The following is a 22,028-nucleotide window of genomic DNA, read 5'->3' on the forward strand; positions in this document are numbered from 1 at the left end:
TAGCATCTTAACCACAGCTTTAAAAGTTAGTGCTTTTTTTTCCCTTTCCATCATTTGTAGAGATGCCCCTAAAAAATTTAAAAATAAAATCTAGTTACCCCCTTTCCCTGGCTTTGATACAGACAAGTGACACAAGAAAGGTGGTTTTGTTTTTAACCACAGTTCATTTCCAGAAGAGCTCCTGTCCTTTGTTGTAAACGAAACACCCTTCTGATGTGCTTGGCCTCAGCGACTGATGCCTGACATGCACACTGCCAGCCAGAGGCTCTCTCAACTGCATGGGTTCTATTTCGGTTATTTAGAATACTTGAACGAGAAGATGAAACATTTTGGTCAACAGTCTGCCACCACCTTTGAGCTTCTTGTCTCTCAGTTCTAAGGATTTAAGTTCTCCAACGGCTTCCATTGCTTCAATAGTTTGAGCAGAACATTAAGAGGCACTGGAAATCAGGGAGAAAGGCAGAGTGAAAGGACTGGTTTTCATTTTTATTTTTTAAACAGACAACGGTGCCTTAGAAGGAAAAGGTATCTAAGACTTCTGTGTTATGGCTTCTTGGCTCTTTGCCTGGCAGAAATCCAAGATAACCACAAGGAGCAATTTCTGAGACCCCAAAGAAGCCAATAGGACCAAGTATACTTTGCCTACCATTTCACATTCCTTTCATGTGTAGCCAGGGCACTATGTCCATCCTTGAAACACGGATATCTGTATAGGGAGTTCTGCCAGCTCTGACTTCTGCAACAGCCACACTTAGTCCAAGGCTGAAAGGACATGCAACATCTGATCTTTCGGTGAACGCACATCTTGTTTAGCCACCCAATTCTGAGTGAATAATCCCTTTGGACTCTGCTATAAAACATAGTCATGTTTTGCCTAAATTCCAACACTTAAGATAGCAACATTAAAGCATAGACTAGGACAGAATAAACTGCCAGGTTCACTTTACCCAGCAAACAGAGCCAGTGAGGTTAACTGCTTTCGCCAACTGCAAGAGTTTACAATATAGCTCAGAAAGAACTGAGTTTGGCTGGGTATTGCCATGTATATAAAATGGCTCGTATTGGGTCTCTCAATCTACACAGTGGCCAGAGCAGCAGGAACAAAGTGGTAGGTCGATCTGGCACCAAGCAGAGCACTGACAAACTCAGCGTCACCGACAATGGCCACTCCCGCTTCCAGTCTGATGAGCATCTCCCACCAGATCACCTCTCCGAACCCACTCAGAATATATCAGAGAGAGAAAATACAATTGGATCGATTAGAATACAAAAACAGACCTGGCAAGGGCCAGCGGGGGTGTGTAGGGTTGGGGGTGACAGTGGAGGCAGTAGCTTTTAAACGAAAGCTCTTGATTAAATTTTAGGTTTTTTTTTCCTTTCTATAATTAGGAATTACATTGTACCTGGACAAATGGCTTTTAAGGTTTCACAAGTTCTGCAAGGAAATATATAATTTTTAAAATGTTTTCTGTTAACATTCTCATGAAAGGACTTTCATCTGACAATCCCATAAATCTTTCAACTATAATTAAATACATGAAACTGCCACAATGCAGGCAAAAGGGTAATGCGCTTGCTTTCCTCCTTTGCCCAGATTACAGTGCTGTTTTACACTCTGACTTTTCGGGCTACTAGGCGAGCGGCTCTGCTCCTCTACTAAGATTCCCTTAAAGTGCGCCCTCCGCTCCCGTGGCAGGCGCGTCTGGGCAGCAGTCCTGATCCTGCATGCAAACCGTCAACATACGGATGGAGAGGGACGCCGTCACATGCTGGGGTTCAGGCCAAAGCTGAGAACCAGAAATCTACGAAAACTCAATTCATGTTTTTTAAATATTTTATATGGTAAAAATACAGCAAAAATATTTTTTTGTTCAAAGAGGAAAAAATATACTGCTATGGTTACGGTTCTAAGGATGAATTAAGTAGTCTCTGGCTCCTCAGCTGAGCACTGTAGTGTAGGCTGACTTCGCGGCTTCTCTGGCTTCAGTCATTTATCAAAGCTAAAATCATACTGTGGAGAGAAGAAATTCAGGTTACTAATGTTTCCGTAGGAACGTCCTACAGAGCTTGGTCTGTCCAGACTTGTAACCCTAAGGCTCGGCACGGAACAACCATTTGAGTGAAAGACAATCGCTTATACCTAAAAGAAAGAAAATCTGTATTAGGGCTTCTCGATGTCCAGCCACCAAAAAAAAAAAAAAAAAAAAAGTAAGTGGGGTGAGGTGAGGGAGAAAATCTAAAACTAATGTTGGGCTGGTAGTTTAGAAAAACAAACTATGTCCAGGGAAAAATACTTTAAATTTCTAGCCAGACCTCTATACATGCTGTTCCTCCGCCTGGAACCCCACCCCGCCCCACCAGCACACCCCACCACCTGCTAAGTTCCTGTTCAGGCTCCCCGAGCAGGCTCCCCGGCCCTCGTTGGGCAAGAGCGCAGGATCCGGGTCATCACTTTCACATTCCAGGATAAACCCAAACACTGCAATACCAGCTCCCAGCTTTTACAGAGGGATTACGTGCTGCTCCTTTGTGTCACCTGCAGTGCCTTATACAGTGTCTGACACACAGCAGTCACCCAATAAATACTCTATTAAAACTACCACGGTCAGCAGTAACAAAACTATCATTTTCTTTTATAGAATCAGCCTTGCTCTGCTGAGATTAAATGATGAAAACACACAGAAATATCCTTATGTTGTTCATGGCCTATGTTGCTGTTGAAAGGTTAGCTGTCCAAACCGAACCACATTAAGTGTACTCAGTGCGCAGCACAGATTAATGGTAGCTAATATTTTTGAAAGACTTTTTTTAGAGTTTACTACAGGTCAGCACAGACCTAAGTGCTTTACAGGCATTATCTCATTTAGTCCAAATCAGGATCTGATGAGGTAGGGGCTATTACTATCTCATCTTCATGTAAACAAATCGAGGCACAGAGATGTTAAGAAACTTGCTCTAGGTTGCACAGTGATTAAGTGGCAGAGCCCAGATTTCCCTCATAGCACCTAACCAAAAAACCAAAGGCACAGATTCTACCAATCTCTAAAGAAGACGGGCATTTTTTCCCCTTTAATTCTATTTAACAAACCTTGAGCGTATGCCATGTGCAAGGCACCATGCAAACTGCAGCCAGTGATAACAGAGAGGAGCAGCATAGAATCCCACATTAGAAAAATGATGATTTGGAAATAAAATCACTTTTAAACAGCAACCAAAAGCTAAGAGCAACGTGTTACAAGGACATCTTCTGAGACTACTCTTTCGTCCTGATCCCTTGAACCATGGGCGATGCCAAGGAGTAAAGTGACAGCAATGTGGCTAAAAATGACAAACTGAGGAGGGTAGAGGGAAGAAAGGGAAGAGAAAAAGCAAGGATGCAGCAGTGAGAAACAGCTAACTACTGAGTCAAACCCAACACACAGGCTGCCTGTCTCTCACTTAGTTATAAAGAACCATATACCTACCCCCAAGCTGCTGCCTGGTTGTCCAATCCCCAGTCTTCAGTCCGTCTTCCTACTGCTTTCAATTCAACAACTGGGAGCCAAGAAACTCTTGTGTATTTTTAAATCCTAAGAGTCCAGGTCTACTAAGCAAGATACTGCTCCCTAATCCTACATTTACTCCCAGAAGTAGGGCAACCGTAGCTTTACCCACAGCTGTCTCAAGAAGTTTCTGTTATCAAGACCCAAGGAATGTCTACTCTGGTTTGCACCCCAACAATGCAAAACCTGGAGGAGGAGGAGGAAGAAAATATAACCTTGAGCTGACTCCAGCTTGCTTATTTTCTCTTTAGAAACAAATATAAAGGAATGTATATGATGCCAAAGATATCTTCATATCATTTAACTTAAAAAAGTAATAAAAATGATAATAGGTGTGTCACCACGTTCTTAATATTAATTTGCTCTTTATTCTTCATCTTTAATACTAGGATTAAGAATTAAGCACATTAACAGTGACATAGGGTATGAAAACTAGAAACTGGTACCAGTGTGCTTTTTCCATCCTAGTTTTTTAAATATAGAAAAGCAAATAAGAGAAATAGTGAAAAAGAAACCATCCAAACTCCAACTTCAATCTAATCTATGCTAGTGAGTGGAATTAGAAAAGCCAAAGTTTAGGAAGCCTGCTTATTAAGGCAGAGGCTAAGATGGTTCTGACTTTTAAACTACTTCAGACAAAACTGCAGTTTTCTAACTTGCTACCTCTATACAGATTCTAATTAACAGGACTTTTCTGAGGAATGAAAGTTTAGATCAGCACAAGTTTTTCCCAATAGTTCTTATACCTATGTGAAAAATTAAAATTTACCTGGGAAAAGAGAGGAATGCTCTGACTAAGCTCATATACAAAGGTTAAGCCTGACTTCTAGCATCTTAAATATTTAATAAAATTGTACACACATGACAAGTCGTTTTGCTCTATCTATGCATCTATGATAGGTTTTAGAAAAGGTGGCATGTTCGTCTCTAAAAAACAAAGTAATAAATTTAAGTTTAAAACAGAACTGCATAAGGTGTCCAGTGTCTGAAAGCCAATCTTTCATATTAATTCTTATTTCCAATATTTTATAACCTAAGACTGATGCAATTTTACCAGAACAGACCACTTAGCATGCTGGAGAATAAGCATCACCCCTCAATTCCTTACTGCCAAGAAAGATAAGCCCAACTGGATATAAGTTGCTGAGAGCTGCTGCCAGTGGTCTGGCATCATATGAGTGTGACAATCTTTGGGGAACACAGATTAAAATTTATAAAAGGCAGTGAGACCTTGCGACTGGACACCAGAGCAGGAAAAGAGCAGTGAAGACAGTTTTAAGCATATCAACAGCCTCTATCACTAAGGAATAACTAATTCCACCGAGTAACTCTACTGTAGGTCAGGCAGGATGCTGATTCAGTGACATTCATAAAAAAATCTACACAGCCACAAGAAATTCACATAATCCCCCAAAGCTTTCCAATGTCAGTGCTAAATTCTACAGTATAGTAACATCTCACCCAACAAAAGCAGGCATGGCATCCAAGAAAATGCCAGGAGGACTGCAGACTCACCTATAAAGATACATGAAGAAACAGAGCAAGTGGAAACCAAGCTTGATCATGGCTTCTTTCATGTGTGACTTCAGCTGCCCACGATTGTGTATTTCTGTTGGATCAAACACTCCCATGTTACCACTTGGCACCATAATGAACCTAATAAATTAAAGGATGCACGCATATTAAAAAGAAAATCAAATCATCAGCATAAATAGTCAAAAATAAGTTACCAATAATAATCAACATTTAAAAGTGAACCACTTGTAGCAGTTTTAAATTCAAACCAAATATGGACAAGGTAGTATGATATCACACTTAGTCTTCCTTTGAAAGATATAATACTGTTAATTTCTGGTGTAATTTTGTGCCCTCTGAAAAATATACGGTAACACGCTAGAGAAGAATATTTTACGCACTGAGACCCTCTTACTCGTCTTCTGTAGAAAACTACTGAACCAGTCATACCTACAGTCATCCCTACAAATGAAGGGCTCCAAAACCAAACCAACTTGATCAAGTTCTTTGAAACTTCTTTATCTACAAAGTCCTAAATTAATTAATGCTATTCCCTTCGCCTTCACAACATCTTTATAAGGAAGAGCAGTGTCACACATAATTATTCCCATTTCACAGATGGCAATAAAGAGAGATTCTATGTCCAGAATAGAAACCTCATCTTTGGTGCTCCTGTTGATCAATAGATAATATGTCTCCATCTGCAAGATTTATAAATGGAATCGACCTTAGAAGAGCAATTTAGAGAAGACAGAACAGAAATGATTTAGAGTAAATGCTACTGTGGTAAAATAAAACTCTTCAGTTAAGGTAGTAAATGGATAGTTCCGACTCAAAATGCAATGTCTAATTCTACATTACTGTTTAAAAAAAAATACAGATTAAATACAAAACTAAACAAATAAGAAATGCACTTTTTACAGTGGAGGAGGACGACCACAGTGGGGGAATGAGAACAGGGCTACAAGTCGATACGCACGCCTAGTTCCAAATCCAGGCCAATTCAACTCAGATCAGAGCAGACTCAAATTTTTTTTAAAAAATCTTGATTATACTATATTCAATATACTATGGAGTCTTTTGGGTTCTTCAGATGATATATCACATTTCATGTTTACTTAATATCACTGTTTCTATAATAGCTACACAATAGTCTTCCTCCTCCTCGACTGATTCTTTTTACAAGTAAAGATATTGAGTTACTTTGAGAGAAACAATGAGTTTAAGCATCCTGGCCTCAACATCCAGACTATGCTACTTGTGCAATGTCCATGTCCTAACCTAGCGCTGTTCGTGGCCTCCTCCAGCTTTCACTTCCACGCTGCTTCCAGTTCTTCTTCCTCGCTATTGCCACACATTCAGTGTTCTCAATTGTGACTTACGTGAAATGCAAATGCCTCTCTGAGTTCCACAAATCTTAAATTCTCGGCCAAATCCTAATAGCCCACCTCTAGCTGGAGAGGGGGTGTGTACCTCTGAATATCCAGATAACAGCTCAACTCAAATTGTCTCAAAGAGTCTTATCCTTCTTTGTCTTCTAGGTTATCGAATAAGAGTGTCACCATTTTCTTGGTGGGCCTTAAAAACCTTCTCTTTCTCAGTTCTGACTTCTCTCTTCATAGGCAGTAGATCGAAATCTTGTCCGTTTTCCCTTCCTTTCACCACTTAATAGAGCCGTGTCTTTTTTATTCTCACCACCACAACCTTCTTCCATCCCTCAATTATCTTACCGCAGTCACTGAACTGGTTTCTCTACCTCTGGCTATACCTCCATTGAATATACAACGCTTCCAGAAAAATCTTCCCAAAGCATAATTTATTTCATGTCAACTTAGCTATTCAAAACATATAGAGCAAAGAAGATATATAAATGGCTAATAAGCACATTAAAAGATACTCAGTATCATTAGTCATTAGGGAAATGGAACCCAAAACCACAATGAAACACCACTTCATAGCCAATAGGATGGCTAAAATAAAAAAGACACATAAGTGTGGCAAGGATGTGGAGAAATTGGAACCCTCAGTGTTTTGCCTCTTTGTCCTGTGGGTAAAGTCCATTTCATCAATATCTGTATCCCCAATAGATAAATACAGACATCTGAAAAGAGGACATGATCCATCTGTTGATTTTTTAAACCTTTTTAAATAGATGGTAAATCTGTGAGCAGCAGACAATCTGTAACTGCCATTATCAGAGTCTTTGTCTTTATAATTATAGGAAACAGAATCTATGAACTTTATTACCCCTCAAATAAAACTTCATAGAGCCTTCCACCAGTCTGTGATAAATGCAGAGAAGTCATGCCAAAGGCTGCTCCTCCTCTGGCGCATTTTCCTTGCTAGTGGAGTTGACTGAAACTGTGGTCTGGGATATCAGTGAGATGCAGTCTCAAAGGTTTCCATTCTCACTCCCAAATCTGTGTTCCACTTACAGTATCCACAGTATCACAGGGATACTGAGCTGTGCTAAAAGCCTGTGTGGACTCACACCTCATGATAAGCGTAAGGAGTCTGATTCTAGTGCTAAGCTCAGGTTACAGTGTTGGTCTAAGATGATCATGGGAGAGCAATGAGAAAATGAGAAGAAAACAAAAAATTCTACCCCTCTGGACCCGCCATCTGGAAAAGAGGTACAGAGTTAAAAACTTTCCCCTAGCTCAAGGTTGCAGTATCACGATCTTCATAAAATCATTCCCTGAATCCACTCGCTTCCTCATCTCCACTACCTTCCATTATCTTTTCATGCGCTTCCTGTCCTCTCTCCACTCCTCCGCTATTCTTTCCTGTTCTAACTGCACTTTTAAAAACTCACGCTTAAAAATAAGCCCATGATTTTACCTAAAAAAAACTAGATATAAATAAAATTAAAGCCTTAAAATTTAGTAGAGTAGCAACCTAACATAAAAATAATCCCAGGTTTGTCAAGATTATTCCACAGTTCTTCACAAGAAAATATGCAATATACGATGGCTCAACTATAAAATTATATTCAATTAGTGTTTATATTGAGCTATGGCTGAACAAACTTCCTAAATTTATTAAGTCAAAATTTTGAAGTTATCAAATTGGTAGGCTTTAAAATGAAATTTTCTTTGGAGCATTCCAAGTACACTCTAATTAAAAACTGCAGATATAAATGACGAGGACCTTTTATTATATTCTCAGGCTTTTGATCATTCTTAAAGGAAAACGATAGGCAAGACAATAAAAAAATTTCACAAGTCTTTAGATATCACAAATAAATATTACATATTTTTAAAATTTACACATGTAAATATGTGTTTTTACTACAAGAGGGAGCCATGCAAATTGCTACTTGCCCAGTATACTAAAGTAAACAAAAATTTATGCTGACTTAATAAAGCATTTTGCTGTCATTTATTTTATGACTGGCACATATTTTTTTTGGAAAAGAGAACGCTGTTAAAATTAAAAAAATTTTTTTTTCTTTAAACTGTAGTAAACTAGACACAAGCAGTAAATAAACTATACTCACCGATATATATTCCAAGTGGCAACGGGCAAGTTGAGGAGGAAGATGAACCAGTGCAATGAAATGAGCATTAATACAGTGACAATGGCATGGCCAATCAATTCTGGAATTACCCACTGCAAGGGAAGACAGAGCATGACACTCACTTCGCTGTTCTTCCTGAATGTACATGTTAACTGAAACTAAATCAATGAAGGTACAGGGAACTTCCAAGATAGTGTTTCAAGATATTTTTAGACTCGGATGTCCCAGATTTGCATCATGATAGAACTGCTTACCCCATGCAAATACGGCAGAGCACGGCATAAAAATAATGCACTTAAATTTCAATTACATTTGTCCTAAACAAAGGTTCAGATTCATTCACTAAGCAGGCATGAATGACAATTAGGGAAATATAGAGTATTATTTACTTTCTATTCCAATATCTATACTAATGCCTGTTACTCTAATTTGGGATGCTATATCCACATACATGCTTCCTTTTAAGCCAGAATGTCAATCTTGAACATTTTTCAATGTCCAGACTCCTAAGGGAAATCATTTCATACTCAGTCATTCACACACACACTTCCTCTCTCTCTCACACACAAATAGTACTTTAACAACAGCAGCTCAGAGCTGAACAAACATGATAATGAACTGGGATACCAGAATCCCAGCCTAGTGGCTTTAGAGCATCCAGTGCCGTTATCTGTGCTCTCTTTTTTTTACTGTGCAGTATTCTAGTTCTCATGCATCAGCAGCTACTTTGGCAGGTTCTCAATTCACCAATGGTCTTCTCTTATGAGTAGAAATTTTTTTTTTAATAAAGTTTAATAGCTAATATTTACAGAGTCTGAAACTGGCACTTCCCACTTACAGAAATGAGGGAAGTAAAACTCAGGTTAAGTAACTTGCCCAAGGTTACACAACTACTTAATGGCACAGCAATAATAATATAAGCCCAGACACACTGGACCCAGGTCTCTTTGCATTTAGATTTTTAGGTACTTTTTTGCAAACAAAGATTTTCTGAGGTCCAGAGATTTTCTGGACCTTAAACCTAATTTGCAACTAACTGGATCTTTTTAATATGTTATATGCATTTTTTTAAATGTGACCAATTTAATATATGCTTCCAAGTGTGAGCTGCAAAGTCAAACAAACCTGGGGTGGAATCCACGCTCTACCCTATTTATTAGCTGTGCAAACTAGGAAAAGTTACTTATAAAAATTAACATTAAAAAAAAGACAATTTCAAATTGAAGGGGTAACTTTCTGAGATAATCTCTTCTTTGTATTTAGATTATTTTTATTTAAAAAAAACCATCTAAAATATTAAGCAAGAAATATAAAAAGAAATATAATTCATTTGATTATATATAGTCATTCTTCTAAAGAAGATCTGAAACTAATATGTTATATATTATATCTTAATTAAAAACAGCTTTTAAAAGAACTCTCAAAGCATAGCAGATAAACAGATAATCATTTATTTAAATCTATCGGTATATTAAACCATGTTCTGAAAAATTTGAAAGAGAGAATAAAGGAGGAGGGGAGGAAGGGAGAGAGGGAGGAAGGAAAGAAGGGAGGAAAGAAGAAGAGGAGGAATATAGTTTACCAAATATTTTAACTTTCGAACTGTATCTTTATTTCCCTCATGGGCCAGAGAAAATTAAGTAGACTGAAGTTGTGAAAGACACATGGGAATCATTTTAGGTCAAGCCAAAAGCACCTTTTTAGTACCGTATTTTTAAATGAACTTTTATCTGGAAAGCCCATCTGTCTGCTCATCTCATAAAATGAATCAGGAGCAACTGGTTTCTCTGAATCTAGACAAGCTCTGCAATTCAGAATGGCCTTGCCAATATAAAGTTCTATATAGGTACTAAAGGTAAAATGGCTTTAAAACAAATCAGCTAATTAACTCCATTTCTCAGCAAGCCACAAAAAGAAGGTTGTCTTTCATGCAACAAAAGACAGACCAAGTTTTTTTTCCATGAATAGAGAGGAAGAGGTTTGGACACAAGACAAAAACAATTACCCTCAGAAGGAACCTTTACCTAGTCTGAGTAGTGACGCTGTCCATTGAAGACAAAAGGACAAGAAGCAGAGCAAAGAAACAAGAAGTTAGGTCTTCTAGTACAGTTTCGTGATCTAAAATATTGCAAAACACATAGTTCTACCAACACTCCAATAAGAGACAACAGGCACTCTAAAATCAAACATACATATATTGGTTATCTATAATAATCTCTAACAGAAAACGGAGAACTGCCTTTGATACCAGAAGATGAGCAAAGAAATGTCTTACCTTGTTTAATTTCGAGCAACATGATCTAGCATTAATGTAATCACATTCTAAATCAGACAATGTAATTATCTGATGATCAAGATAAGGAATTATTAGACTCCTTTTATAACAACTATTTGTTTTTAAGTTTCAGAAAGCAATCCCAATTGCAAGCCAGAATTACATTCGACATGAAAAAATTTAATTATATCCTTAAAGCTCACTCATTAGACAACACAATTTTCTCATTTACGTTCCTTCAACAAATAATTTTCACAAAAGGATCCTCTTATGCTCAATTTTAATGTGACCCATACCAGAACAGTTCCACAAATCTCAAACAGTGGTTATAAGAAATGGAAAATAAGATTTATTGAAACAGTTTAAATGTTAAAACCCCGAATTCCCAATAGTAAAAAAAGTGTTTTGATAAATCCATACAACATCTTTGAAGACTTAAGATATTAAAAAGGAAAACAGGATAGAAAACTAAATACAACAGAGCCACGTCAGCAGTGATTTTGTCTTGAAAGTTGGATTACAAATGATTTGTTTTCCTAATACTTTTCTCTATTTCCCAAACTTCCACAGTAATTATACCGGAATTAAGGAGGGAAAAAAAGGTTTTTAGCACAAAACAGAAACTCATTAGAATTCATCAAAGTAAAAACTGCTGCTCAACTGGCAAAGGGACGGAGAGGAGGCAGAGCAATATTTATGGAATACTGGCCATAAACAGGTGCTTAACACATGTTCTCACTGTACACATATGTGGGAACTAAAATTTCCCACTTTAGTGTATAGACCATGCCACCCTGAACGTGCCCAACCTTATCTGATCTCGGCTAAGCAGGGTCGAGCCTGGTTAGTACTTGGATGGGAGACCGCCTAGGAAGACCAGGTGATGCAGGCGCTTAAAAAAAAAAAATTCCCACTTTAAAGACAAGAAAACTAAGGCGTAGAGAGATGACATAATGTGCATAGCAAATATCTAGCTAAGCCAGGAGTCCTGATTTCAAATTTTGTGTCCTGCTACATACAACAGGCTGCCTCTTCATAATAAAATGTGAAGCCACACTGAAAACGTACCCTGCACGACTACCCTAAAATCTGGATGCTCTGGCGAACAAAAAGCTTAATTCCAGAAGGAAAGGGCACATGATTCCTATGAGTTCCAAGGAGAGAAGAAAAAAATCCAGTTTCTCATGCTGTTTTTCCCCCTGGCTCACGTTTAATTCAATCGATTGTGCGACACTGGGCGACAGGACTAGATGATCCCTCAAGAGCAGAGAAGAGTTGTAGTCTACACGGATTCTAGAGTGCTAGGTTTAACAGCCGTTTATCGGTCAGAAAAATACAATGTGAATACTGTAACATGAAAAGCTATATAAAACTTCTGAAGTTTAGACATGGACAGACCCAGAAGTTTTTGAAACGAGTTGACTCCTGGATGTGAAGGGTCTCTACAAGTTCCAACACTCGCGAGAACAAAGAGCCGGGTGGTGGGGGTGTTGCCCAAAGAATGACAAGTGGCGGCAAATCGCCTCCGCTCGTCCCAGCGCCTCGCTGCCCACGAGCGACCATCCCCGGGACGAGGGCAGTCGCTCTCGGGACACCTCCTCCCCCCGCACCCCCGCCCCGCACACACGCACACCGCGCCCCGCTTCCGACAAAGGGCCCGGCCCAGGGGCTAAGAAAAACCGTGGCCCTTGTTCTCTAGAGGGACGAAAGGGAAGTAAACCGCGACCCCTCTCCCCCGAGGACCGCAGGGAGGCCAAAAGCCTGCCCGGCTCGCTGCAAGGCGGGTCCGGGCATCGGGGGGCGAGCGGCGGCGGGCGGGCCTGGCCGGGAGAGAGGCCCGCTCGGCTCCCCGGGTGCGGGGCGGCCGGCAGCCTGGGCAGAGACGGGCAGCGAGGGCTCTCCTGCCCCAGCTCGCCACACCTGCCCCGGCGGCCCGCGCCCGCCGCCTCTCTCGCTGTCACACACCTGCCCTGGTTCCCACCCGGGCCCAGCCTGAGCCCTATCTCTCCCGCGGAGCGCGCCAGGGCGGCCTCCACCCGCCTCAGGCAAGGATACGAAGTACACTGAGAGGAAGATGAGCGCGCAACAGTCCAGGAGAGAGAAGACGAACACCACCGCCTCCATCCTCCTCCAGCGTCGCCGCTCCTTCCGTCAAACCCGCTCTGGCGCCCCGACCCGCCCCGACCCGCCCCGACCCTGATAGGCCCCTGTCCCCGCTTACTGGCGTGTGTAGTCCGCTCCGCTGGGGCACGGCATGCCGGGAATTGTAGTCCACATTAAAAAAAAAATCCGCCACAATTCTGATGCATGCTGGGAAATGCAGTCCATTAGTTCGAATACCTGTCAAAGAAGTTGGGCAAGGCCTCTACTCTAAATACGATTATGTCCAGAAATGGTGACAAGAAATTAGTCAAGGTGTATTTACGGAACACTTGTAATCTGCTAGATACTCAGTAGAATTTCTTTGCCATGTGCGAAACTTTCTTTTGATTCCGTGCTGGACCCACCGGATCATGGGATTTGGGGCTGGTAAAAGGTTTTCATCCCAAAACACAAATCTAACCTCAACACCCCTGGCTTGACAGTTGAGACTGCCATTGCTGATCTCAGTTTCTCCAGAAATTTCACAATCCCTTTGATATTCTGTAACAGCAATGTTTCTCTCCACTCTAGATTTTAAGATCTTTGAAAATTGAATACGTTGTCTTATCCATTCATTAACAAATATTTACTGACTCCACCCCTACCATATGTCAAGAACTGCTCTAGACTCCAGAGATACAGAAATGAACAAGGCAGACATGATGCTACTTTCACTGGGTAGGTGGGAAGAACAGGCAATAAAGAATACAGAATACAGAAAAAGAAAATTTAAGGTTATAAACTCAATGAGTAAAATATATCAAAGTCATACATTTATTTGACCAATATTTTCTGAGCAGCTAGTATATGGCAGGTACTGGGCCTTAGGGATGCATGATGAATGAGAAAAACGTCCCTACAGTCTTGTAATTTTCATTGTAGTGAGAGAGAGACAGACAGATAGACACACACACACACACACACACACACACACATCTATCAATAACAGACAGTTATAATGACTTTACAGAGAATGGGGGAAGGGTGGGGAAACACTTGGAGACTGAGTGGTCAGAGAAAGCCAGGCTGGAACTGACATTTAAATTGAAATCTAAATAGCTACATGAAGATTTGCAGGCAGAGTGTTTCAGATGGTCGGAATAGTGATTACAGAGGCCTAAATGCTCATAGAAACTTGGTGTGTTCAAGGAATAGAGAGAAAGGCCAATACGACTGAAGAACAACGGAAAAGAATGAGAGAGTTTTAGGAAGAGGTCAGAGTGGGCAGGGCAAGGTCACAAGAGCCTTGTGGACCCCTGGCAAAGAGTCTGACTTTTACTCTAATATGATGATAAACCACTGAAGAGTTTCAAGTATAAATGTACCTTCATCTGATATACATTTTTAAAATATCCTTCTGTTTGGTGTACTGAATATGTGAAAGGAAGACAAGTTTGGCTGCAAGGAGACCACTAGGAGGGAAGAGAATGAAGAGGGGAATTGGTAAGAAAGCAAAACCAACTAGAATTGCCTGACACAGCAGAGGTTCATAGGATCATAATGGGTTCATAGGTTAAAACGAGATAGACTGTGAACAGATTATTTATAAACCAGCTCTCACTACACTCCTACTGCACCTTGTACATAACCCTAGCAGAACATTCATCATATTATCTTCATTACATGCCTAGCCAGCCACACCTTAGCCTATGATAGAAGTAACACATTTTATTAGTTTTTCTACCCCCAGCATCATCTATCCTGTAAATAATAGCTAGTGCTTAATAAATGTTTGCCAAATGAATGACCCATATTCACTATTAGCAAAGATTTTACTAAAATTAGTTCAGATTTTATTAAAGACAAAACACTATAAAACTCCTAAAGAAAACATATAGGAAAGTTTCATAATATTGGATTTGGCAGTGATTTCTTGTATATAAAACAAAAAAGCACTGGCAACGAAAGCAAAAATAGACCAATGGAACTAGATCAAACTTAAAAATGTCTGTGGATCAAGGGAAGCAATCAACAGAATAAAAAGGCAACCTATGGAATAGGAGAAAATATTTAAAATCATATATCTGATAAGAGATTAACATCCAGAATATATAAAGAACTCTTACAATACGACACCAAAAAAAAACCCCAAATAACCTAATTACAAAATGGGCAAGGACTGGAACAGACATTTCTCCAAGAAGATATTCAAATAGCCAATAAGCATATGAAAAGATGCTCAACATCATTAATCATTAGAGAAAAGTGAATCATAACCATAATTATGATAGATCTTAACTAGACTTATTGTGGTGATCATTTCACAATATATACAAATATCAAATCTTATGTTGTATATCTGAAACTAATACAATGTTATATGTCAATTATATCTCAACAAATTAAAATACAACTACATAAAACTATAATTATAAATCTGTTGTCAGACACGATTTATAAAAATGTACTATGTGACAATAACAATGTAATGAGAGAGACAAACCTATATATATAATAGCAAGGTTTCTATATGCTGTTGAAACTAAAACCAGTCTACAGCCATGCCACCCTGAACATGCCCTATCCCTGATCTCGGAATCTAAGCAGGATTGGGCCTGGTTAGTAATTGGATAAATAATATGTGATATATTCATACAATGGAATATTATCCAACCATAAAAAGGAATAAAATACCAATATATGCTACAACCTGGATATAACCTTGAAAACAAACTATGCTAAATGAAAGAAGCCAGACACAGAATGTCATATATTATATGATTCCATTTATATACAATGTCCATAAGAGGCAAATCCATAGAGAGAAAAAGTAGCTTAGTGTTTTCTAGGGCCTGGGGAAGGGGAGGAATGTTGAGTGACAGCTTGATTGAAAACGTTTTCGAACTATATAGTGGTGATATTTGTACAACACTGTAAATGTACTGTAAAAAATTGAATTATATACCAAAAATGGATATATAGATAGATGATACCTTAATAGACTTTTTTTAAAAAAAAGAATAGCAATACTGAGTTCTTATTCAAGAATCTTTGTCTCTTCTTGGCCATTTGTTTTTCACATTACTCTTAGACTCAACTTTTGAAATTCTTTCAAATAACCTACATTCATTCGAACTAACGTTGGTTATAAATGACAGAAACCCAAATAATGGTGATTTAAACAAGAACGAAACTTATTTTTCTCTTCCTGTTCCTTGAATAGGTCAACTTCTTTTCTGCTTTAGGGCCTTTGCACACACTCTCTGCCTGAAACTCTCTTCCAACACAACCAGTTCCTGCCATCCCTAAGGTCCTTATGTCACATTCTCAGAAAGTCTTTCTCTGATCACTGAGACTGAGGTAGGCTCCCTTTGTTATTCTCTATCACAGTACCCTGATCATTTACTTCACTATTTTCATTCATTTACTTAGCAATTATTCAGTGAAAACATTCTATATGAAAGGTGCTCTTCCAAGGGCTATAAAATCCCCATTCTTTCTCCTTATTGTAATTATGTTTGTTGTTTTGTCAGTCCATTGCCTGTTCCTCTCACTAGAACATAAGTTCCAAGACCCCATCTGCTTGATCACCACTGTACCCTCTGACTTTAGCATAGTAATTGGCATATAGTATACAAAACATTGGTAGACTGAATGCATAAAATGTCAGATTGATATAATATTTTCATTCTATTAGGGATATGAATGAGGCAATCACCTCAAAGGAAGACGAACTTGATTAGAAATCTGAATTATTAGCTTTTACCAAATAAAAAAAAAATCAAAGACTTTTTTCCTTAACTTCAGAAAATATGGATACAGACTCAGTCTCCAGCTTCCAGCTAGCAGGCAACCTCCCCTCTGAACCTCAGCAAGGGACCTCTACCGTGCACACTCTGCCCTTTTAATCCATGTTCCTATTACATATACAATGACCTTATAATTTATTGTCCAAACTGGAACCGTTTCAAAAGATAAAGGTGAGAAACTGCATATACAAATGAACAATGACCAGACCATATATAAAAACAGAACTCTGACTTACGATCAGGAAGCCAGTCTGCTATCTACCAGTCAGACCTACAGGAAGTCAGACCATTATCTCTAGCAAACAATCCAGGAAGCCAAACAATAAATCCTGTAACAATTGGCTCCAAATGGCTAGGACTCCATTAATAACTGACAGCTTTCCTAATTTTTCTCCCTGTTCTTTCAACTTACAACCATCCAGAGAAAGCCAATATGCTTCCCTAATTAGTCACGCAGGATATCCTGTTTCTAGTCAGCGTATCTACAACTCCCCCATGCCATCAGTCTTCAATTCAGGTCAGATCTGAAGTCTTCCCTTTTTCGGTTATTAAGCTTCCACAGTTCTCTGCCTGCCTTTGAGTCTGTGCTAAAATGCAAGTGATGGTGGCTGACTCCCTTGCTATTGCAAGCCCTGAATAGTCTTTGTCTATTCTTATTTAGGTGATTTTATTTCCATAAAGACAAGAAGCTGTTTGGTAGTGGGATACAAAGTTTAGGATACACAGGTGCCAAGAACAGAAGGTGAAATGTGCCATTACCACCAGGTGGGGTTGCACCATTAAAGAATGGAGGACATTTTTTATTACTGCTGGAAGTTCTTGAGATGTACATGCAGTCAGGTTTCTATTCAGTAACCTTTTTGGTTCAGATGTATGGTACTGTAAAACCTGAACACTGGACTTAATGTAAAATTGTCTTCAGGGCAATAATTACTGGAAATAACCAATGGAAAAATGGTCAAGCATACTGTTATCGGCATTCAGTATTAACTTCCAATTATTGCCTACTGCGCTTGATACAGTCATCTTGCATAAAATGTCAGATTGATATATTATTTTCATTCTATTCGGGATCTGAATGAGGCAATCACCTCAAAGGAAGATGAACTTGATTAGAAATCTGAGTTATTAGCACCTTAAGGTGCCATTCTAGAGTATTTCAGGTCTCTACAGGTTTTTTGCAAGGCCCAGTGTGAAATTAAAGGGTGACTTGTTCAAAAAGTAATATTTAGAATGTCAAGATGGCAACGGCAGAGCATTAAAACCAAATGTGAGGCCCTTCTGAGCACAAAGCCCTTTGTGACTGACAGACTGCACACCCATGAAATCAACCTTAAATATAGAATAGTATTCTATGACAAATTATAGACTAATAACTATGCTGCTTCGTGTACATTGTGATGCTGCTGGGCCTTCAGCCTATTTTCATTCTTTGTGGTACGTCTGGCACGCATGGAATTAAATTTTATTAAAAAAGTTACTGGACATCGACTATAATTGTGCTATTTGCTGTAGGGAATCTTTGCTAAAGTTTAATATAATCAAGCGCATAAATACTTTAATAAAAAATGTTATAAAAAATTGATTATAATTCTTTTGCTTTTCCCCACAAGACCCAAGGGCAGGGCAGGGACTGAAACTGGTAGGCGCTCAATAAATACTTGTTAAATGAATGGGTAGAGATTTTAACAATGGGAAATACCAGAAAAGACTGAAAGGGAGACAGTTAGCGAGGATTCTAAAAGTCATAGGCTGGCAGGAAGGGCATTGTAAACAAGAGGAAATGTCAGTGGAAGCAAAGTGCTGTGTATAATTTATTATCATTACCTTTTAATAGAACTGTAAGCCCCATAGAAGCAGAAATCTTTCCTGTTTCTTCATAGCTGCACCAGTGTCTGTGAAATAGTCAGCCTTCAATAAATATTCATTGACTGAGTAAATGCAGACAATGCCACTTAGCCAAAAAAAGAGTACATATATAATGAAGTAGGAGATGAAGTTGGAGCCCAAGGTGACCATTGTATTGCATATCAGAGTGACAATCTATACTTTATTCAGTGTTCAAGTAAGAACCATTGAAAAGAACAGTGATACAATCTGAATTCTAAACTGAAAATTAGTCAGTAGCACCCTGAGTAAGAAGAGTTATCTGTTAACATATCACTACCTTCTCTTAATTCCATGTCCTCTCCACCTTCTCCAACACCTCAACACTCTACTTAGGCTGCACCTGATATTTTTAAAAGCCATATAATACCTCAAATAAGAATATTGCAAATACAATTGAAACAAGCAAGAAAACAGAAACTAAAGTCGGTAATTATTTCTATTTTCTTTTTTGGATTAATGATAATTGTCCCTTTATTCGTGTCTCCTTAACAGCACAATAAACTTTTGAGGGCAAATAACATATATTTAACAAAATTCTGGGCAGTTTCCAAGCCAAGATGGAGTCTTGCACTGAATGTGTTGAACAAATTATGTTGAAAATGGCATAAGATTAAATGATTTCCGAATGTAACAGATGGTTTAGTCATCAGGGTAAACCAGTCTTTTCTTGTTTTTTGACACCCAGCCCCTGTGCTGGCCTCCAGAAGTGGGTAATTGGGTGGAAAAGCAAGTAGCGGTGGTCCAAATTCTATCTACCTACAGCTTTGGGTTTTGTTAAACTTCTAAGCCAAGAATAACTCTGCATCCGAACAGGGTGTGGCTGGAACAGCTGGAATAAGACACAAAAGCAAGATTACCAACAAACACCGGTGACAGCCCCAGCGGGAAACTCCCCGCAGCTCGCGTGCACGTGTTCGCACAGTTGGAAACAATAAAGTTGAGCTTGTTCAAAAGGGTCCTTGTCATCCTGGGCCCGTTGGACAAGCCTGCAAAATAAGACTCCTAGACACTTTCTGATGTTTTCAGAATTGCCCTTCGTTCTTGGTATTTTCATTTTTTCATTGACTCGCGGTACAAAAGTGCTGCAGAGAACGGCGTAGAGCAGGCTCGTGAGGCGCATTTCGGGTGCGGCTGACCCGGCGATCGCCGCGGGCAGCCCCGGGGAGGCCCCCGGTTCACGTGAGGCGAGCTGGCCCCGCTGAGGTAGCGGAGACGAACGAGATGAAGCCTAGACCCGCAAGTTTCGTGGATAATAAGCTGAAGCACCGAGTCATCCAGGTTTGTATCCTGCACGGCCGGGCCTCACAGTGATCTGCGTTCGCTGCCCAAGGGCCCCTTCTTAGGGAGGCTCCCTGGTCGAACTTGACCGGCCGCCCCAGGCTGGGTTCGGCGTGGGACTGTTGACAGTTCTCCTGTGCGGGTGGTCCAGGGCCTGGCCTCCCCTCTGTGGGGCGGAGTTTCAAGAAGGAGCCCAAGAAAGTGGGAGGGTGCAGCCTGGTGGGCCTCCCGGGTCGGCTTTTGAGTTAAAATCTTCCTTTCTCGTGAAATTAGGACAGAACAGTTCTTCAAACGCCCGCGTTGTGCGGAGCTCATTGGTGGTCATAAAGGATACGTTAATTTTCATTCTCAAGAAACTTGGGGTCAGGTTGGGACACAGTAAATATAGATAACGTGGATCAGACTTTATAATAGACACAGGTAGTCTCATCCAATATAATGCCTTTAAATACTATCTATATATTCACGACTCCTATATATTCACGACTCCTAGATTTCCTAGATTTGTATCTCCACTGCAGACTGTCTTGAATTCCCGATTGACCATCTAACTGCCTACTCAAATCTCTTGAGTGTCTCTTAGGCATCTGCAATTTAACGAGTCGAAACTGAACTTAAGATATTCTCCCCTAAGGCTGTCCTTTCTTAATGTCCTCTGTTTCAGTAAATCTCATCACCATCCATCCATTCATTAAGGCCAAAAACCTTAAGAATCATTCTGACTGCTTCCTTTTGCTTCCTGCAATCAATGAATAGCAATCTATTTGACTTTGCTCTCAAAATGTACTCCATACTCAACCACTTTCTACCATCTCCTCCTCCAACTATCCTAGTCCCAACCACCATCCCTTTATTAGACTATTGCAATATCTTTCTACCTGATCCTCTCAGATTCTAGTTTTACCTAGTCCGTTACCCAGAGAACAACTGGGGAGATCCTTTTAAAGGGAAAACTGGAGTTTGCCAGTGGCCTGTGGAGTCAAACCTACCAAAAAAAGCCCTGCCTATTTTGTTCCCTGCCTACTTTGTCTTTTTTGCCTTTTTTTTTCTTTAACTTTTTCTCCTGGATAACTAGCAAGTACAAAAACATGGAAGTTTATGGCTAGATATTTGAAACTTGGCCCTGTAACTTATGTGCTTCTGAGCAAGTAATCTTTTAAAGCCTCATTTAAACTTCCTCATTTATAAAATGGGGGAGACTAACATCTGCCTCTTGGGATTGTGCGTATTAAAAGAGTAATGTGTAAAATGTCCCTAGAATAGGTTCACAGGGCCCTTAGTTTCTCAGTAATTTTTTCATGGTGTGCCCAGGCCAAAAATAATACCTAAGAGGTCTGTTTATTAAGTAGTTAGGTTCAAGCAGCTCAATAACTACTTAGTTTAAATAACTTAGTAGGTTTTTGAAAAGTAACATGTAAAAGAGGAAAATGAATATGTTGTATTTCATTCTTACATAACAACAATTACTAGTAGGATTTGTGTGCCTGTTGAACGCTATACAGCTTTTCAGACTTTGCAAGCATATTGACACTGCCACTCTTATATCCTTTTCCACTTTGATTTTTGCATGGGATTTGCTTTTTATGACAGCAATTGCTGAAAACCCAGTTTTGCAAAAAATATGACATCATCAAAAGGTGATTTAATATTGAAACCATGAATTGTGTCAGACTGTAGTTCCTGCAGTGTTGAACAGATGTCAAATATTACTGTGTTCCCTCAAATTTAAAATATCCTTTGGTGCTCTTGGGAGTTTATGCATTGTTCTGGGGTGTTTGGGAGCCTAGGATATATGTAAGCCCTCACTAATAGCTATTCTAGTTATTGTTTTTGTGTTGTCATCGTGATTAATAACGTTTATTAAACTCGCTGATTTCAGACTTGACAACAATATGGCGATTTTTATTTATGTTTCTGATGTGCTCTGTTAGCAAGGAGTTTACATGAAAGTGCAGACCGTCCCTGAATTACGATTTTTCCACTTTATGATGGAGTGAAAGAAAGTGGTACACATTCAGTAGAAACTGTACTTTGAATTTTGAATTTTAACCTTTTCCTATGCTAGGGATATGTGGTAAGATACTCTCTGATGATGCTGGCAGTGGTCGTGAGCCATA

The 22,028-nt window shown here is 39.4% G+C and overlaps 2 protein-coding genes across 7 annotated transcripts in view; one reads left to right on the top strand and one right to left on the bottom strand.

Moving 5' to 3' along the window:
* Positions 1 to 1,816: 1,816 nt before the first annotated feature.
* On the bottom strand, positions 1,817 to 19,614 carry CNIH4 (cornichon family member 4). Of its 5 annotated transcripts, none has more exons than XM_039883319.1 (5): positions 19,491 to 19,614; positions 13,074 to 13,192; positions 8,557 to 8,669; positions 5,058 to 5,198; positions 1,817 to 2,011 (listed from the first exon to the last, which is right to left on the bottom strand). In XM_039883319.1, the coding sequence occupies exons 1-5, from the start codon at positions 19,597 to 19,599 to the stop codon at positions 1,984 to 1,986; spliced, it is 510 nt and encodes a 169-aa protein (XP_039739253.1). In that variant the 5' UTR covers positions 19,600 to 19,614; the 3' UTR covers positions 1,817 to 1,983. The 5 variants fall into 5 exon arrangements, with proteins under 5 accessions (XP_039739253.1, XP_039739254.1, XP_039739255.1 ...); XM_039883320.1 differs by lacking the exon at positions 19,491 to 19,614 and adding an exon at positions 18,571 to 18,610; XM_039883321.1 differs by lacking the exons at positions 13,074 to 13,192; positions 19,491 to 19,614 and adding exons at positions 10,853 to 10,921; positions 12,908 to 13,042.
* Positions 19,615 to 19,773: 159 nt separating this feature from the next.
* The window catches only part of NVL (nuclear VCP like), a 66,248-nt gene continuing 63,993 nt past the window's right edge, over positions 19,774 to 22,028 (top strand). For both annotated transcript variants that reach the window (XM_039883313.1, XM_039883314.1), the window contains exon 1: positions 19,774 to 19,911. In XM_039883313.1, coding sequence (XP_039739247.1) covers positions 19,855 to 19,911 — 57 coding nt within the window. In that variant the 5' untranslated portion in view covers positions 19,774 to 19,854. The remainder of the gene's footprint in view (positions 19,912 to 22,028) is intronic.

Source organism: Pteropus medius, unplaced genomic scaffold (genome assembly GCF_902729225.1).
Source record: "Pteropus medius unplaced genomic scaffold, Ma_sr-lr_union100, whole genome shotgun sequence".
Lineage (NCBI taxonomy): Eukaryota > Metazoa > Chordata > Mammalia > Chiroptera > Pteropodidae > Pteropus > Pteropus medius.

Bases quoted from the DNA above. Each gene is read 5' to 3' on its own strand.
- CNIH4 (XM_039883319.1), bottom strand. From the start codon at position 19,599: ATGACAAGGACCCTTTTGAACAAGCTCAACTTTATTGTTTCCAACTGT. The intron at 13,193-19,490 runs GTAATCTTGCTT...CTTCTTTGACAG, and splicing joins GCTGTCACCGGTGTTTGTTG to GTATTCGAACTAATGGACTG. The intron at 8,670-13,073 runs GTAAGCGGGGAC...CTTCCCTTGCAG, and splicing joins GGAGCGGACTACACACGCCA to TGGGTAATTCCAGAATTGAT.